The 15,913-nt window shown below is 48.6% G+C and overlaps 2 protein-coding genes across 5 annotated transcripts in view; both read left to right on the top strand.

The window, feature by feature from the left end:
• Window positions 1–10,664, top strand: part of Glyr1 (glyoxylate reductase 1 homolog) — a 33,060-nt gene extending 22,396 nt beyond the window's left edge. For 2 of the 4 annotated variants that reach the window (XM_034505503.2, XM_076937336.1), the window contains 6 exons: window positions 3,445–3,555; window positions 4,521–4,622; window positions 5,305–5,467; window positions 5,736–5,915; window positions 6,229–6,353; window positions 8,796–10,664. In XM_034505503.2, coding sequence (XP_034361394.1) covers window positions 3,445–3,555; window positions 4,521–4,622; window positions 5,305–5,467; window positions 5,736–5,915; window positions 6,229–6,353; window positions 8,796–8,870 — 756 coding nt within the window. In that variant the 3' untranslated portion in view covers window positions 8,871–10,664. The remainder of the gene's footprint in view (window positions 1–3,444; window positions 3,556–4,520; window positions 4,623–5,304; window positions 5,468–5,735; window positions 5,916–6,228; window positions 6,354–8,795) is intronic. The other 2 variants (XM_076937337.1, XM_034505504.2) reach the window with 1 other exon arrangement.
• Window positions 10,665–10,962: 298 nt separating this feature from the next.
• Window positions 10,963–15,745, top strand: Rogdi (rogdi atypical leucine zipper). The gene is made up of 11 exons (XM_034507763.2): window positions 10,963–11,111; window positions 11,193–11,264; window positions 12,078–12,160; window positions 12,289–12,343; window positions 12,864–12,944; window positions 13,600–13,695; window positions 13,981–14,079; window positions 14,404–14,517; window positions 14,605–14,654; window positions 14,774–14,900; window positions 15,190–15,745. Exons 1-11 carry the CDS (start codon window positions 11,067–11,069, stop codon window positions 15,229–15,231), a joined length of 864 nt encoding a protein of 287 aa, XP_034363654.1. The 5' UTR covers window positions 10,963–11,066; the 3' UTR covers window positions 15,232–15,745.
• The last annotated feature ends 168 nt before the right edge of the window (window positions 15,746–15,913 follow it).

The raw sequence follows: 15,913 nt of genomic DNA, 5'->3' as shown, positions 1-15,913 counted from the left end.
ACCCGGCACCAGGCCTGGCAAGAGACTTCTGTGAAAAAGCCAGTTAGTCCTCTGGTAATCCCCTTAGAATTTCTTCTAAGGCTGTTGATAAAAATGATCTTTTGGCTGGGCACAATAATCCTTGCTTTCAATCCCAGCACTTGGGAGGCAGAGGCAAGGAGATGTCTGAGTTCAATGGAGGCCAAACTGGTCTCCATAGCAAGTTATAGGCCACCCAGGGCTGCTAATGAAGTGTGTCTCCTTCCCCCCCCTGCCCCCCCCCCGGTTCATTCCTCCCTCCCTCCGTCCCTCCTCTTCTTCCCCCTCCTCCTTTCTCTTCTTCCCCTCTCTCTCTCTCTCTGTCTCTGTCTCTCTCTCTCTCTCTGTCTTTCTCTCTCTGTGTGTGTCTGTCCCCCCCACCCCCAACACACACACACTTCAAATTGTGGACCCATATTGTGGAAGGAGGGACACAACTTCTCTGCAATTTGTCCTCTAACCTCTGACCCACATATTCATATACACACATCACTCACTCAGCAAAAGCAAGAAAAAAATTTTGAATAGCTCTCTGGCCAGGTACAGTGTAGTCCCAGCTGTTAAGGAAGTAGAGGTAAGAGGATCTCTTGAGGCCAGACTAACTGTATGATAGATACAGTGACACTCTATCAAAATGACAAAATAGAATGCTCTGCTGGTGCTTCTGAAATAATAAAGAACATGGATTGAATTCTCAGGAAAGAAAGAGTAAAATGGAGTTTTGATGGCTCCTGCATTTAGGCAGAAGGACCATGAGTCAAAGCCAGCCTGGGCTACCTAGCAAGTTAAAGGCTAACTGAGCTACAGAATGAGACATTGTCCAAAAAGAAAATTTTTTTTGAGGGTACATGGTAGGCTAGAGAAATAACTCAGTAGTGCTTGGCGGACGCCCAGGGTTCAGTTCTCAGCACTCTAGTAGAGGCTCATGGCCGTTATAACTCTAGTTCAAGGTATCTGACTTGCTTTTCTGGCCCTTGAGGGTACCAGGTACAGATATGATGTACATATCTATATTCAGGCAAACATTAATATCCATAAAATATATAAATCTTTAAAGGAGGAGGAGGCAAGTGGTTCTTCTGTTGCTGCCATGCCCACTGTTTTTTGTAGCAAATGTACTAAGAGCTGTTTTCTCTTTAAAATTGAGCTGGGGTTGGGAATATGGCTAGTTAACTAACTAGCTTGCTGTGCACTGAGTTCAAATCCCCTGATACCCACTTGAAAGCTGGGCACTTACAATTATTTTTTAATTAAAATTGAGGCCAGTTTAGGAAGACAGTAGATGTTTGTCTCTGGCCTCCACATGCATATACGCAAGAGTCCACACATATGTAGACCTATAAACATGAATACATACAAATAATTAAAAAATCTGTTTAAAAAATCAAAAGATCAGACACACAGTGAGAACTCTCTCACTTAGCCTAGAAATAAAACCTAAAACTTCATTCCAAGATGGCTGCCATAGAACTTATTTAAGTCCCAGAAGTTGACAACTCCAATAAAGGTGGCTTTTCATAAGCCAGGGAGGAATAGCAAAGACTGAGCAGAGAAGTATCTTCAGGAAATTTGCCAAGACCATCTATAAGCAATCAAAATTTGCTAAAGAAAAAGGTAAATATGGGGGCTGGAGAGATGGCTCGTTGGTTAAGAGCACTAGGTGCTCTTCCAGAAGTCTTGAGTTCAATTTCCAGTGCCCATGTGGTGGTTCACAACCACCTGTAATGAGTCTAATTTCTTCTGGTGTGTCTGAAGACAGACCACTCATATACATAAAATACATGAATAAATAACTTTTCAAAGCATTTTTTTTTAAGTTTTGCTTTTGAGACAGGGTCTCACTATATAACCTTGGCTTTGCCTAGAGCTCACACTTTAGACTAGGCTGTCCTTGAACTCACGGAGATTCACCTTCTGCCTCTCAAGTACTAGGTAGGATTAAAAGTATGCAGCACTACCATAAGGTTTTTTTTTTATTTCATATTTTATGTGTATGAGTGTTTTGCTCAAATGTGTACCTCTATACTATATATATGCCTGGTACCCATGCAGGTCAGAAGAGAGTGTTGCACCCTCCCATGTGGGTGCTAGGAATTAAGCTTAAGTCTTTTGGAAAAACAATTGCTCTTAACCAGTGAGTCGTTTTTACAGTTCGAGATCCATAGTTACTGGATAATAACTCTCCCAAAACAAGAATTGGACAATACTGAATGTCCCCCAGTCTCAGAACCCACATAGAAGGGTCTCCAGCATTATTCATGTGTTTCACATGTGTGCACTCATGCACATGCACACAGTAAAGTTAATACAATTTGAAAAAAAAAAAAACAAACATTTTTAGGAGTTCTGGGGATATGGCTCAGTGGTTAAAGGCACTGTTTGGTCTTGTAGAGGATCTAGTTTTAGTTCCAGAACCTACATGGTATCTTACAAACATCCCTCTCTCCAGTTCCTGGGACTCCAACACATTCTGAGCATGGATGGCACCAGGCACATATGTGGTATATACGCATACACCGGGAAAATACTCACAAAAAGGAAAAAAGATAAACTTTTTCTTTCTCAAGACAATCCTGTTTTAGGGTTTCTCTATGTATCCCTGGCTGTCATGGAAACCATGCTGTAGACCAGGCTGGCCACAAACTCAGAGAGATCTACCTGCCTCTGCCTCTGAAGTTCTGGGATTAAGGTGATCCACTACCATCAAAAAGTTTTTTTTTTTTTTTTTTTTTTTTTGTTTGTTTGTTTGTTTTTTTGGTTTTTTTTGTTTTGTTTTTTTGTTTTGTTTTGTTTTGTTTTGTTTTAAAGCCTACTGACAAAAATAGTGTGTTCAGATTATTCTGATTATCTCGTTCAATACGTTGTGGAAGGGAGGGAGTACACTAATACCAGTGATCTGTTTTATAGGATATTCTGGATGATTTTAATTTTAGAAAAAAAAAAAAAAGAAGTTAGGACTTTGAGACCCTGCATAAGTCTTAACCTGGCTATAGGATTTGGAGCCAGCCTGCCCAAGAGGGAATGGTGGGCAAAAGGAAGGGACCACACAGCCCCACCCTACTCCCTCTGTATATGCTAGTTGCTCAGGTCACTGACTGGTGTTGCCAGTTTCACTAGCAAAGAGGAGCTGGACACAGCCACTGTTTGTATCCTGCTTTTTAAACTGCCAACCTTCAGCAGACACTGGCCTTGTGTGAACACCGTATTATTCTAGATAGTTACCAGGTTCATCTACAGAAACAGGAGTCTATAAAAGTCTCTGTCCTCTCACACTCAAGGGGTTGGTTCTCCAGCTCTAGTGTCCCAGGGCTTCAGCCTCAGCCTCCTGCCTTGGGAGACCAATCAGGGGCCTACACATCTCTGGCCTGCCCGGCATGTTTGTTGTGCATTGCATGCAGCTCACGCTAGGATCTGTGACTTTTGCAGTGTGATTTGTTCATCCAGGAGGGGGCCCGCCTAGGAAGAACCCCCGCTGAAGTCGTTTCAACTTGTGACATCACTTTTGCCTGTGTGTCGGATCCAAAGGCAGCCAAGGACGTAAGGATCCCCCTTCCCTCTGCATCTCAGGTCGTAGCCAAGAGAGCTGGCTGGCCTCCTCCCCTTCTCCCCTACACACTGAGTGAGTGTCTGCATGTGGGGGGTATCCCATCTGTGGGCCAACTCCTTTCGGGAAACATGTCAAAGTTGAATACAGACTTCCTTTCATTCAAAGAAAGAACTTCTAGGGTTCTTGAAATCTGCTTAAACATTTTTCTGAACTGGCTCCAGATATTCTACTGAGCTGGATTCTTTTGTAGCTGAGTGTGCCTTTCTTTTGTCCAAGGGCCAACTCCTATTTTAGCTGTTGCTGAATTTGCATGTGTTACAAATTTAAGTATAGTAATGACCCTATGAAACTGTGAGTGATCTAGTCCAAAGAAGCCCCCAAAATATGTAGTGAAGTTCTGTCTTTTGAACCTTGGGAAGAGAACACGAAGATAAAAGGGACCATTCTGGAATGACTTTTTGTTTTGTTTTGTTTTGTTGTTGTTGTTGTTTTGTTTGGTTCGGTTGGTTGGTTAGTTGGTTTTTGGTTTTTGGTTTTTGCCTACAGGGTTTCTCTGTGTAGGCCTGGCTGCCCAGGAACTTAGTTAGACCAGGCTGGCCTCAAACTCAGAGACCTGCCTGACTCTTGAGTGCTGTGCTTAAAGGCATGCACCACCACAGCCTAGCTTTGTCTTCTTTTTTAATATGAAATCTCATATGTAGCCTTCATTGACCTGGAACTTGCTATGTAAGTAGACCAGACTAGCCTGGAACTCAGTGATCCCTCTGCCTGAAATTACTTTTCTCTCCATACATATTCAGTGGCTCTTTCCTTTTCATTTTTAATAGTTAGCCTCTGATCAGGAAGTGTACTCCAAAAAAAAAAAAAAAAAAACCAAAACAGATTGTGTTCTGCAGGGACTCCTGAGCACTTAACTGCAAGCCTGGGCTATTGCTTCTTCATTATGTCCCCACAGCTGGTGCTGGGCCCCAGCGGTGTGCTGCAAGGAATCCGCCCCGGGAAGTGCTATGTGGACATGTCAACGGTGGATGCGGATACAGTCACCGAGCTGGCCCAGGTAGCAGCCTTATGTAGGCTGGCTCTGGATCATCTTTTCAGTGGGAGCCCAAGATCCAGGCTGACCACACCCAAGTACGGGCAGTTTGGTTACACTAGAGCCAAAGCCAGAGCGGACGTCGGGAGCCTTGGGACTAGTCTCTTGACTGTCCCCCTTCAGAACCTCAGCTGGTTGGAACGGCCATGGAAGGTCACTGCAGGCTAGTAGACAGGAGGTCCCATGCTGTCAGCCCTCCTACAGTGAGAAGCCTCCAGACTGCCAGTGTGGCCTTTTTGGCTTAAACAGCTGTCTACAGTTGAGTCTAGCATAGTGTCCTCTTCCCAATATTATGGGCCCACTTGTATTCTGAGGGTGGCTGAATTCAGGGATGGGCAGGGTTCAGAGGGCAGGAGTTCAGCCCAGGCATCTGTATGGCCATATTTGCCCCTTGGTCTCTGAGAATCAGAATACTGGGAAACATGATAGAGATACTACCTCCCTTACTTTCTGTGACTCAACTTCTGTATAAGGATAGCCTGTCTGTCCCACTACAGTAGTAGGCTTTGGTACATGTGTTGGCTTTGGGACTTTTGATAGCAGCATGCTAACATATTCTATGATGAGACAACATGACCCTCAAAGATGTTCCTTCCTTCATACTTAGAGAAGCAAGACCAATCAGAAGCTATGGCTTTCCTTACAGGTGATTGTATCCAGAGGGGGGCGCTTTCTAGAAGCCCCAGTCTCAGGGAATCAGCAGCTATCCAATGATGGAATGTTGGTGATCTTAGCAGCCGGAGACAGGGGCTTGTATGAGGACTGCAGCAGCTGCTTCCAAGCAATGGGGAAGACCTCCTTCTTTTTAGGTAATATACCTACCCACTTCTCTAGCCACACTGGGCCTGAAGGCTTGCAGGTAGGGCAGCTACATTGCTGACAGTATCTGTCCCATATGGCCTTCTCACCAGGCTTCCTAAAAGAAGGCTTCTTTTGCCAGGCACAATTAGTACCTGGAAGAAAAAAGAACCAGTACTGTCTAGGACAGATGAAAGAGGTTTTCAGGGTGCATGGGTGAAGACAAGTAGAGATGACCTGTCTATAGAATTTTTGGGACATGACCTTTGCCCTGGGCAGGTGAAGTTGGCAATGCAGCCAAGATGATGCTGATTGTGAACATGGTCCAAGGAAGCTTCATGGCCACCATTGCTGAGGGGCTGACGCTGGCCCAGGTGACAGGCCAATCACAGCAGACACTCTTGGATATCCTTAATCAGGGACAATTGGCCAGCATCTTTCTGGACCAGAAGTGCCAAAGTAAGTGACCTCTCTTCTTGCAATTTTATTTTCATTAGAGCTAAGCAGCTGGGTCAGACCATCCAGGAAAGAGAGTCCTTCCATGGTTCATTTGTTTAAAGAGCCCCCTTTCCAGTCAGTTCTTGCCCAGGTCAGTGGAGGCCCAGATACATAGTGAAAATGGTATTTGAGGCCCCAGCGTGGGTCCTGAGTCTTTTGGACATGGGGAAGAACAGGGCTGTGCCCTTTGGAAATGCTGGAGGTGAGCCTGATACTCTGCAGCCAATTTTCATGTAGATTCTTGAACTTCTGGTGAATGGCTTTCCCTTCTCAGATATCCTACAAGGAAACTTTAAACCTGACTTCTACCTGAAATACATTCAGAAGGATCTCCGCCTGGCCATTGCATTGGGTGATGCAGTCAACCACCCCACTCCCATGGCAGCTGCAGCCAATGAGGTAATTGAAGCAAGTGGCCCAGACCATTGAGCCAGTCCTGCATCCCCTATTTAATTTGGCAGGGAATTTCTTTTGTATTTTGTAGCTTCTACATAAAACTCCTCTTAGATATGGTTTTGAAGGGTTCTTTGTAGGCTTGTGCTGGGAGAGCTTTTTGGTGAATCCAGGTTGCATCTGCTCTGGCTCTGCAGCGTACATTGGAAGCAGAGCTTCAGTTCATTTCACAGTGGAACCTGGACTGTGAAATCCCTGGATCATGTGATTTCATATTCTTCACTGTGCAAACCCTGAGGGCAGGCTCCCAAGACTGGCCACTTGCCCACTAGCCTGTCACTCCTGTATTGGAAAGCAGTTGGATTCAGAGCTGCCTTTTTAGCATTTGTTTTTGTCAGTCCCTGTCTTTATCTGTTCCTTCTTTTTCATCTTCTCTAAGGTTATCTGTGTGTGTGGTAGAATTTCCTTTTTATTCATATTTTATTGGCTTTTTCACAGTACTTTGTTTTTCTGTAATGGTTGTTGTCAGTATTGAGTAGAAACCCTTAATTAACTTATGGCCTCCTCAGAATTTATCCTGTGCCAATTTGCATGAACCAGAAAGAAACACAACCACTTTACTCACTTTGCCACCTACTCATTTGTAACCATAGTTTCTTAGCTAGTTCCTGTAGGTAGCCCTTTCCATCTTTATTTTCTTGTTAAAACTTAGGTTTTCCAGTATTATTCATTTCATCTGGAAGACTAGGTTTCTTATCAAGCCAAATGGAATAGTGCATGGCTTTAATCCCAGTACTCAGAAGCAGGCAGACCTCTGAGTTTGAGGACAGCCAAGGCTACACAGAGAAATCTTGTCTCAAAAAACCATTATTTTTTAATCACATTCCTGCCTGTGATGGTGTTCTTGGTGTTCAGTCTAGAATGCTACTCAGCCTTCATTATGGGTTAACAGATATGCCAGAGCTTTGTGTACTCTCCTTTATGTGCTTTGCTTAGGTTGATCACCTGCAGATCGCCTCAGTAAAACTAGGTGCCCTGTTGCCTTGCACACAGTGGCTTTGATTCTTTTCAAGCTTTCATGCAGTGACCAGAGTCTTGGATGGCTTCTATTGCTAGGCCCTGCTCTAGGTGCTGGGATACAAGCAGCTCCTCCCATCTTCACTTACATTTTAATGGAAAAAAAACACAAAATAAGTGTGGATCTTTTAAAGAAGTAAAGACTGTGAAGAGTCTAATAAATACCATTTGGGGGAGGCTGAGCTGGAGAAAAAGCTCAGCAGTTAAAAGTGTGCACGGACACAGGCAAAACACCCATATACATAAAAATCAGTGGCAGCCGGGCGGTGGTGACACACACCTTTAATCCCAGCACTTGGGAGGCAGAGGCAGGGGGATTTCTGAGTTCAAGGCCATCCTGAACTACAGAGTGAGTTCCAGGACAGCCAGGGCTGCACAGAGAAACCCTGTCTGGGGGTGGGGTGGGGATGGGGACCAGTGACACCTTTAATCCCCAAACTCAGGAGACAGGTGCAGTCTGATCAGTAAGTTAGAGGCAAGCCTAGTCTACATAAGGAACCAGGCAGGGCTACAAAGTGAGACCCTTTCTTTAAAGCAATAGTAACAAGCCAGACATGATATAGTTCCAGGAGAGCTGGGGCTTCATAGTAAGAAGATAAAGGGAAAAACAAACATGATATCATTGTAGACTGTAAGAAAAGCTCTGTCTCAACAAGAAAAGCCAAACACTGGGGCTGATGCTTCATGATTTAAAAGAACCAGCTGCTTTTCCAGAGGGCCCGGGTTCAAATTCAGCACCCATATGACAGATCGTGTACATCTGTAACTCTAGTTCTAGGATCTCCAAACTTCTCTTTTGGCCCCTCCGAACACCAAGCACCCAAATGGTGCACAGACATACATGCAGGCAAACAGATGTGAAAAAAAAAAATTAAAATTGAATAAAACAAATACAATAGTGTATGTAGGCTCTAAGGTAATAAAACAGAGGTAGCTGGTCCATCAAAGGGCACAGCTGCTGTGCTGATAAGGAGCTCAAAGGTGTCTTTGGAAAGTTGGCTGGGAGGTGCCAGCCATTTTTAAAGAGAGTAGGGCACAGTGATCCTGGGGATAATAAAATATCCTCGGAAAGCTGCATTGAGGGCTGCCACCTCTAACAGCATTGAGCACTTCACATATCTGAGTAAGTGTATTCCTCTCAATAAAGCCATGACGGTGGTAACAGTTCCTTCAGATGGGGCTGTGGCAGAAGCCCACAGGCTCAGGCGTTTGCCCCACATCAAGTCAGCATTCATACCCACATACCTCAAGCTCCAGGTCCTGCCTGCTAACCGATAGGCTGAACCCATCTGGAAACGCCCCCAGGGGTCAGGGCTCTTCCACATAGTGGCGCTGTGGCTACACACCAACCTCTCCCTCTTTCTTCCCCAGGTATACAAAAGAGCCAAGGCACTGGACCAGTCTGACAATGACATGTCTGCCGTGTACCGAGCCTACATACACTAAGCCTTGCCTGCCCATCTACCCTCCCACCTTCCCTCTGACCTCTCTCCGCAGTGGGGGTCAGGGTTCTGGGACTTAGCTCTGGACCAGTCACCTGCCTCCGTGTCCTTTTATACAGACTTTGAGACTTGCATCAGCACAGTACACAGCAGCACCCTCCCTCCCTGAGGCCCTGGCCAGGGATAAGAGGATCTGTCTCCACAGATGGCTGTGAAGAAGCTCTTGAGCTGGGCATTGATTGGCCCTGGAGCAGGAGCCTGTGTATCCTCTCTCTGTTTCTCGTGTTCTCTGTCTCTGTGTGACACACACACACACACACACACACACACACACACACACACACACACACACACGATAGAAGCTGTCCAGAAACTGCTGCCTGGCTGTTCTTGCAAGCTTGTCTTATCTCAGCCCCCTTCTGGGCAAGAGACTAGAGGGACTAGAATTGGCAGGGAGCACAGGAAGCCTTCTCTCAACTTCCCCAGGACAGAGACTGGCAGAGGGTCCAAGGCCCCCACTGGACCTATGAAAGGAGAGGCCCCTCAGCCATCATGAACCAGCAGATTCCCTGAGCAGGCTCTGTGGACCTCCAGCTGAGGAGGATTTTCCTGTAGACACTACCATTATGCAACAGCTCGCAGAATGTCTCTGTGAACTGAAGAGAGACCAGCGTGGCCACATAGACACCTCTTTAGGGGGAGCAGAGTCTACAGTCTTCAGCTCCCTGGCTGTTGTCTCTGTAGCTGGAGCTGGTTCCTCCCAGGAGGTTTTATTTGGATTTGCATTCCAGCCCATGGGAAGGGGTCTTAGGGCACTGGGAGCAGTGAGTGTAGGGGTGGCTCCTTCCTGTTTCCGTTATGGTAGTCTCTTGAGCTGGGTGGGCTACCTGTTCGGCCTGCTCTACACAGGTCCCCTGCATGCCCCTCTTCCCCTTATCCTTCCATGGAGGTAATATTTCTGTCCCATCCTCTTTTGACCCAGACCCAGCCTGACCAACACCAATAATGAACATTTCATAGATGAGCATTTCATAGGCTGGGCTTTTGATGAGGAACCTCACTGATAACTTCTGCCAGTAGCAGTGGGTCCAAGTCCTGGGTTTTTTTTTGGGACAGACTTGAACTGGAGCCTTGTTCTAACCTAACTGCCCCTCAGTTGGATCCAGTCCTCTGCCAGGCCCTAGCATTTCTCCTTGAAGGGGGACCAGAGAGGCTTAGAATGTCACATGAGAGGAATCCCCTGAGGAAACCTTCCTCATGAGTCTGGATTTCCAAAGCCACGATTTGACTTTTCACCTGGGATAAGGCTCTCAGGACATGGGCATGGAGCAGGGAGTGCTTGTGGAGTTCAGCACAGTTGCTCATTCGCTGGGATGCTGAACAATTTCTGTCTGGACACAGCCTGTCTTGGCCCTGGGGGTTGGGGGTGGGGAAGATGCTGTAAGGAAACCGGTTAGTCAATGTTGTCTTAATATTGTTGACAATTCTGTAAAGTTTCTTTTTATGACTATTTCTGTTTAAGCTATTTCACCTTTCATTTTGAAATCCTTTCCTTTTATGGAGAAAATGTGACATTGTGAAAATGCTTGTAAGAAAGCCCCTACTCCCTCTTTTCCTTTAAATGACAAATCTAGGTGATTAAGGTTGTGAATTTTTATTTTCACTCTGTTTTTGATGAACATTTGTCTTTCAGAATAGGATTGTGTGATAATGTTTAAATGGCAAAAACAAAACATGATTTTGTGCAATTAACAAAGCTACTGCAAGAAAAAAAAATAAAACATTTCTTGGTACCATAGCTGTGCCACTTGTGCCCAAATGCTTTAGGGGCATAGGTAGGAGCCAACCCACCTGATTCTTTGCCCCTGCAACCCTGCTGGGCTGGCGCCACCTGAGGGAGCAACTTGGTGATGGGCGGCCCTACCGGCCAATCAGTGAGCAGTAGAGCTAGGTTGGTAGCCAAAGTGTCCCGCCCCTCTGAAGAACTGGTTGGAGCGGGCTGATAGAAGGCGAAGCGTGGCCTGTCCGCCTAGCCACTCAACAGCCAGGACTGGAAGCTGCAGCCGGTCGCTTGAGGCGCCCCTGTCTTGGGGGCGGAGCTTGTGCCGATTTGCCAATCAGTCACAGGAGGAGGAGGAAAAGGGGCGGGCGCTGCACGCCAAGCTCCTGACAGACCTCAAGAAAGCACGCAGCCAGGACGATGGCGACCGTGATGGCTGCGAGCGCCGCGGAGCGGGCAGTACTGGTGGGACGCGGGCGGAGGGTGGGGGGCGGCCAGCCGACTGGCAGCGGGGACGGGATGGGGTTGACGCCACGCTGTCCGCAGGAGGAGGAGTTTCGCTGGTTGCTGCACGCTGAGGTGCACGCCGTGCTGAGACAGCTGCAGGACATCCTCAAGGTAACTCACGCGCGGGTCCCGTCCGGCCTGCCGTCGTCCTTCCTATCCACCGGGTCTCACCGAATCGCTCACCGCGGCTGCTGAGCGTGGCCCGTTCAGATAACCACTTCTGAGAGTACAGTCCAGACGCAGGCATGGTGGCGTGTAATTACACAAGCAGTGTGTGCCAGCCAAGGTCTTAGACCAGGTCTTGAGTGTGAACTATCTTTGAAATGGACATTTCATCTGTGAGCAAGCAGGGTGGTGGTGAAAGCTTGTGATTTCAACACTAGGAAGAGGGAGGTTAGAGATTCACGGGTTAGAAGCCAGCCTTAGGCTCCATTATGAAACACTGTCTCAAAGAAAACAGTCTCAAAACAAAAACTGATAATCTGAGCTCTGACGTGATCTCAGCCAAATGACCCGATTACTGGGCCTGATCCCTTACCCTAACCAGGTTCACAAAGCTGATGTAAAGATAAATAAACCATCTCAAAAATGCCTAGGACAGTGACCTAGGAAAGCATGTCACTGTGACTACTGATTGTGTGATTCTGTGACTCTGCTCCCAACATACATCACAGCACTCCAGTTAGCTAGGTACTGTGCCTCTCTGGTCTGTGTTCCCACCTGCCTGCTCATGACATACTCAGGACTGGAATGAACCGGACTGAGTTCACAGAATCTTGGAGGCTTGGTAGGACAAAGGCAGAGGAGCCAGGTCAGGCCTGCCTTCCTTGTCCCTTCCCAGGCTAATCGGCAAAATATCTAGGCCTTGGAATGGAACGCTGGCCAGACTGAGGGGAGGTGTTGAGACTGCCCTGTCTTCCACAGGAGGCCTCGCTCCGCTTCACTCTCCCAGGCCCCAGCACCGAGGGTCCTGCCAAGCAGGAGAACTTCATCCTGGGCAGCTGTGGGTGAGCTGGGTTGGACAGGAGCCTTTGAAAGGGGTGTACCTGAGGGAGGAAATGCCCATGGAACTGTGGGGCAGCCTGCAAGGGGAGGGAGCAGTGGCAGGCACCCCTCTGACTCCTGTGTGTTACAGCACTGACCAGGTGAAAGGGGTGCTGACTCTGCAAGGGGATGCCCTCAGCCAGGCGGTGAGTCCCCTGGGGCCCTATCCAACAGTCCTGCTAGTGACAAGGATGATGATGGCTATTCTCAGCTCTGCCACCAGCTAGCTGTGTGGCCCTGGGTCTGATCCTTGTTTTCTCTGACCTGTTTCCTTGTATGTCTGTAACATGACAGGCAACCCTCACACTACTCCATGAGATAGGTTCAAGGAGGGACAAGAAGCGGGTGGCTTTATACTTAGTTCAACCTGGCATCTGGACTCTGAAATACAGACATGGGAAGCCTAGGCAGGTTGGCCACACATTGAAGTTGAATCAGCCACCCTCTGAGCTAAGGTCTCAAGGCCCAGAGATAGCCCCTCTCCATGGTTCAGTCTCCACCACTCCCCTCTTCTCCAGCCCTTCTCCTTTCTCAGCTTCTTCCCCCTCTTACCACTTTGTGGTTCTTGCCGGACCTGAGTTCCTATCTCTTGACACTCCTGTTTATCTCCCTGGGGCCTGGGGCCTGGGCCCTCAGCCACCCATCCACTGCATTGCCGGCTCATAGGATGTGAACTTGAAGATGCCTCGGAACAACCAGTTGTTGCACTTCGCCTTCCGGGAGGACAAGCAGTGGAAGCTACAGCAGGTGAGGTCCACTGCCCAACCTGGGTCCAAGCTAAGGCCTCCCCAGAGAAGTCTAGCAGTGGGGACTTTGGGACCACAGCAAACATAGCAGAATTAGGGGGCTGGTGCCTTGGGATGCCAGAGCCTTCTCCACATTAGGTCTGTGAAACTTGCCGTACTTTGTGACTTCGGCCATGTAAGGACAGCTGAAGGTCTCTTTGAATGTCACTTAACAGGGGCTTCCCATGTACCTTCAATCACACATAAGCCACCTGCCTACCTATAGGCCATGTGTCACACATGGGCATGTACACACACACACCCTGATCTGCAGCTGCTTCACATGTCTCCCCTCTTGCTTCTCCCTGGACACACTCATTTCTCCCTTGAGCCCTGCACACTTACCACCTTATGGGTGGACTAGGGCTTGTCTTCTGAACAGTAACTACATAGGGCCAAAAGCCAGAATGTCTTGGCTGCCGTGACTGTCCAGGACCTGGCCATCCAGGTTCAAATACTTTGGAGGTTATCAAGACCACAGATGGCACCACCTTCTCCTGGGAGGTCAGCCTCTCAAGTGGGGCCCCATGTTCTGGGATCAGGCTGAAGACCTAGAAATGTGGCTTCCCTGAAACTGACAGACTCTGGTTATGTGGGTGGTGGGGGGCTGTTTCCAGATCCAGGATGCCAGGAACCACGTGAGCCAAGCTATTTATCTCCTAGCAAACCGGGATGAGAGCTACCAGTTCAAGACAGGAGCGGAGGTCCTCAAGGTACCCTTCCCGTCCTAGCACCTTACCCTGTACAATGCCAGCTCTATGTCCCCAGGCTTCTCTAGAACCTGCTCCTTCCCCAGTCATGACTCACAGGTCTGACCACATATATTAGCTTATGACCTGGATTACAGCATCTGTGGGGCTGCAGAGTTTAGACCTGGGAACCATGGTCACCTGGCAAGAACAGAAGCTACAGATGTTGCTTGCTGGTGCTAGGGGCTGGGACACGGGGGACCCCAACTGCTACTACCCAAGTAGCAGTGGGTGCCGACCCCTCTCCAGCTCATGGATGCTGTTATGCTGCAACTGACTAGAGCCAGAAACCGGCTCACTACCCCAGCCACCCTCACCCTGCCGGAGATTGCTGCCAGCGGCCTCACGGTCAGTACCTCAGACAGTCCCCCTACCCCAAGAAAGAAGTCTCTACTGAGAGGTCCAGCCAGAGGGACTTCTATGCCTGGGCAGTTTTCTGGGTTGGGTTCTTAGTCTGCATCTTGCCCCCAATATGTTAACCCAGTTAGTTTACAGCCAGTGGCTTCCAACCTAGCAGCCAGCACATAGAGATGATGGGAAGCCCCTGGTGCTCCAGCCTATAGAGAAGCACCTGGGGGTGGGACTGGACTGCCCCCCCCCCCCCGTAATTCCATACCCTGTAGCAGTGCAGCCTAAAGTGGGAGAGGGTCTCATCCCTCCTGCCTCCTCCAGCGGATGTTTGCACCTACCCTACCCTCTGACCTGCTGGTCAATGTCTACATCAATCTCAACAAGCTGTGCCTCACCGTGTACCAGCTGCACACTCTGCAGCCCACCTCCACTAAGGTAAAGTCCTCCCCACCTCCCAACGCCCCCAAAACTACGCTGCCGAGGACCCTCCACCTAGACCTCAACTCCGCTGCTTCTGCCTAGAACTTCCGACCCGCAGGAGGCGCGGTACTCCACAGCCCTGGAGCCATGTTGTAAGTGTACAGGAAGGGGTCCTAGAGCCCCTTCTCTCCTCCTCTCTCTACTCTTGGGGTCTGGGGTCCAGGCCTACCCTCAGGGATCCACTTCTTATCACACGCCCCCCCCCCCCCAGTGAGTGGGGTTCACAGCGCCTCGAGGTGAGCCACGTCCACAAGGTAGAATGTGTGATCCCCTGGCTCAACGACGCCCTGGTGTACTTCACTGTCTCTCTGCAGCTCTGCCAGCAGCTCAAGGATAAGGTGTGTCCAGGGCATGTGGGGCAGGGGAACAGGGCCATTGAGGGTACTCCACACTTCCTAAGTGCCCCCAAGTTGTAAAACCCACCAGACCATACGTACCAATCATCCGGCAACAATTCTCAGACACAGTCCCCTCCTGTAACCTTAACATCTCACTTAGGTTCTAGTGGTTATAGCACCCCAGAAACCACACCTATAGCACCCCCCTGGTCATAGCCTGAAGCTAGTGGACACCCTACGGAACCTGATGTTAACCACCACCATCTCCCCCCCCCCACCACCCCTGCAGATTTCTGTGTTTTCCAGCTATTGGAGCTCCAGGCCCTTCTGAGCAAGCACCTGCCTGAATCCTCCCAGCAGGGTAGCCCTGACTTGTAGTCCCTCTCCCCTGTGGTGCCTGTCACTGTCAGACACCCCCCACGCCACCCCCTCTCCCCCAGAGTTATTTTTCTCCCTCCTCACTACTCTGTGGTATTGATGGAAGTAAATATGAGAGGCACCTGGGGAAAGGCGTTGCTGGCTTTTTTTTTTTTTTTTTTTTTTTGATTGGGGGGGGGCAGTCAAGAAGATGAGCAGAAGTGTAGCCATGCCCCTAACCCTGCTTTCCTGGACACTCTGGGAACCTTTGGACTAAGGGTGGGACCAAGCCCAGGCCTCTCCCCTCTCCCACCCTCAGCTCCCATTAGAAAGTGAGGGATGAGGTTAGAACTAAGCTGTGAGGTGGGGGAGGGGAGAGGGACTTTGGGGGGGGGGAGGCTCCCTGTAAATAAGGTGCAATACTGGGACCATTTGTTTTCTGTGACCTCAACCCACCTCTAAGAAATAAAAATCAGATGTTGACTGGAGCCCTGTTGTCTGTCTATCTCCCTACTTAGTAGAGACTAGTTGAAGGTCCCTGGTGACCCATGGTCTCCCCTGTTCTCATGCCCTGATTTTCTTTCTTTTTTTTTTTTTTTTTTTTTTTTTTTTGTTTTTTCGAGACAGGGTTTCTCTGTATAGCCTTGGCTGTCCTG

This window comes from Arvicanthis niloticus, chromosome 6, assembly GCF_011762505.2.
Source record: "Arvicanthis niloticus isolate mArvNil1 chromosome 6, mArvNil1.pat.X, whole genome shotgun sequence".
In the NCBI taxonomy this organism is placed as follows: Eukaryota; Metazoa; Chordata; class Mammalia; order Rodentia; family Muridae; genus Arvicanthis; species Arvicanthis niloticus.
Note: the sequence above shows the minus strand (reverse complement) of the source record. Positions and strands in the feature narration are given on the sequence as shown.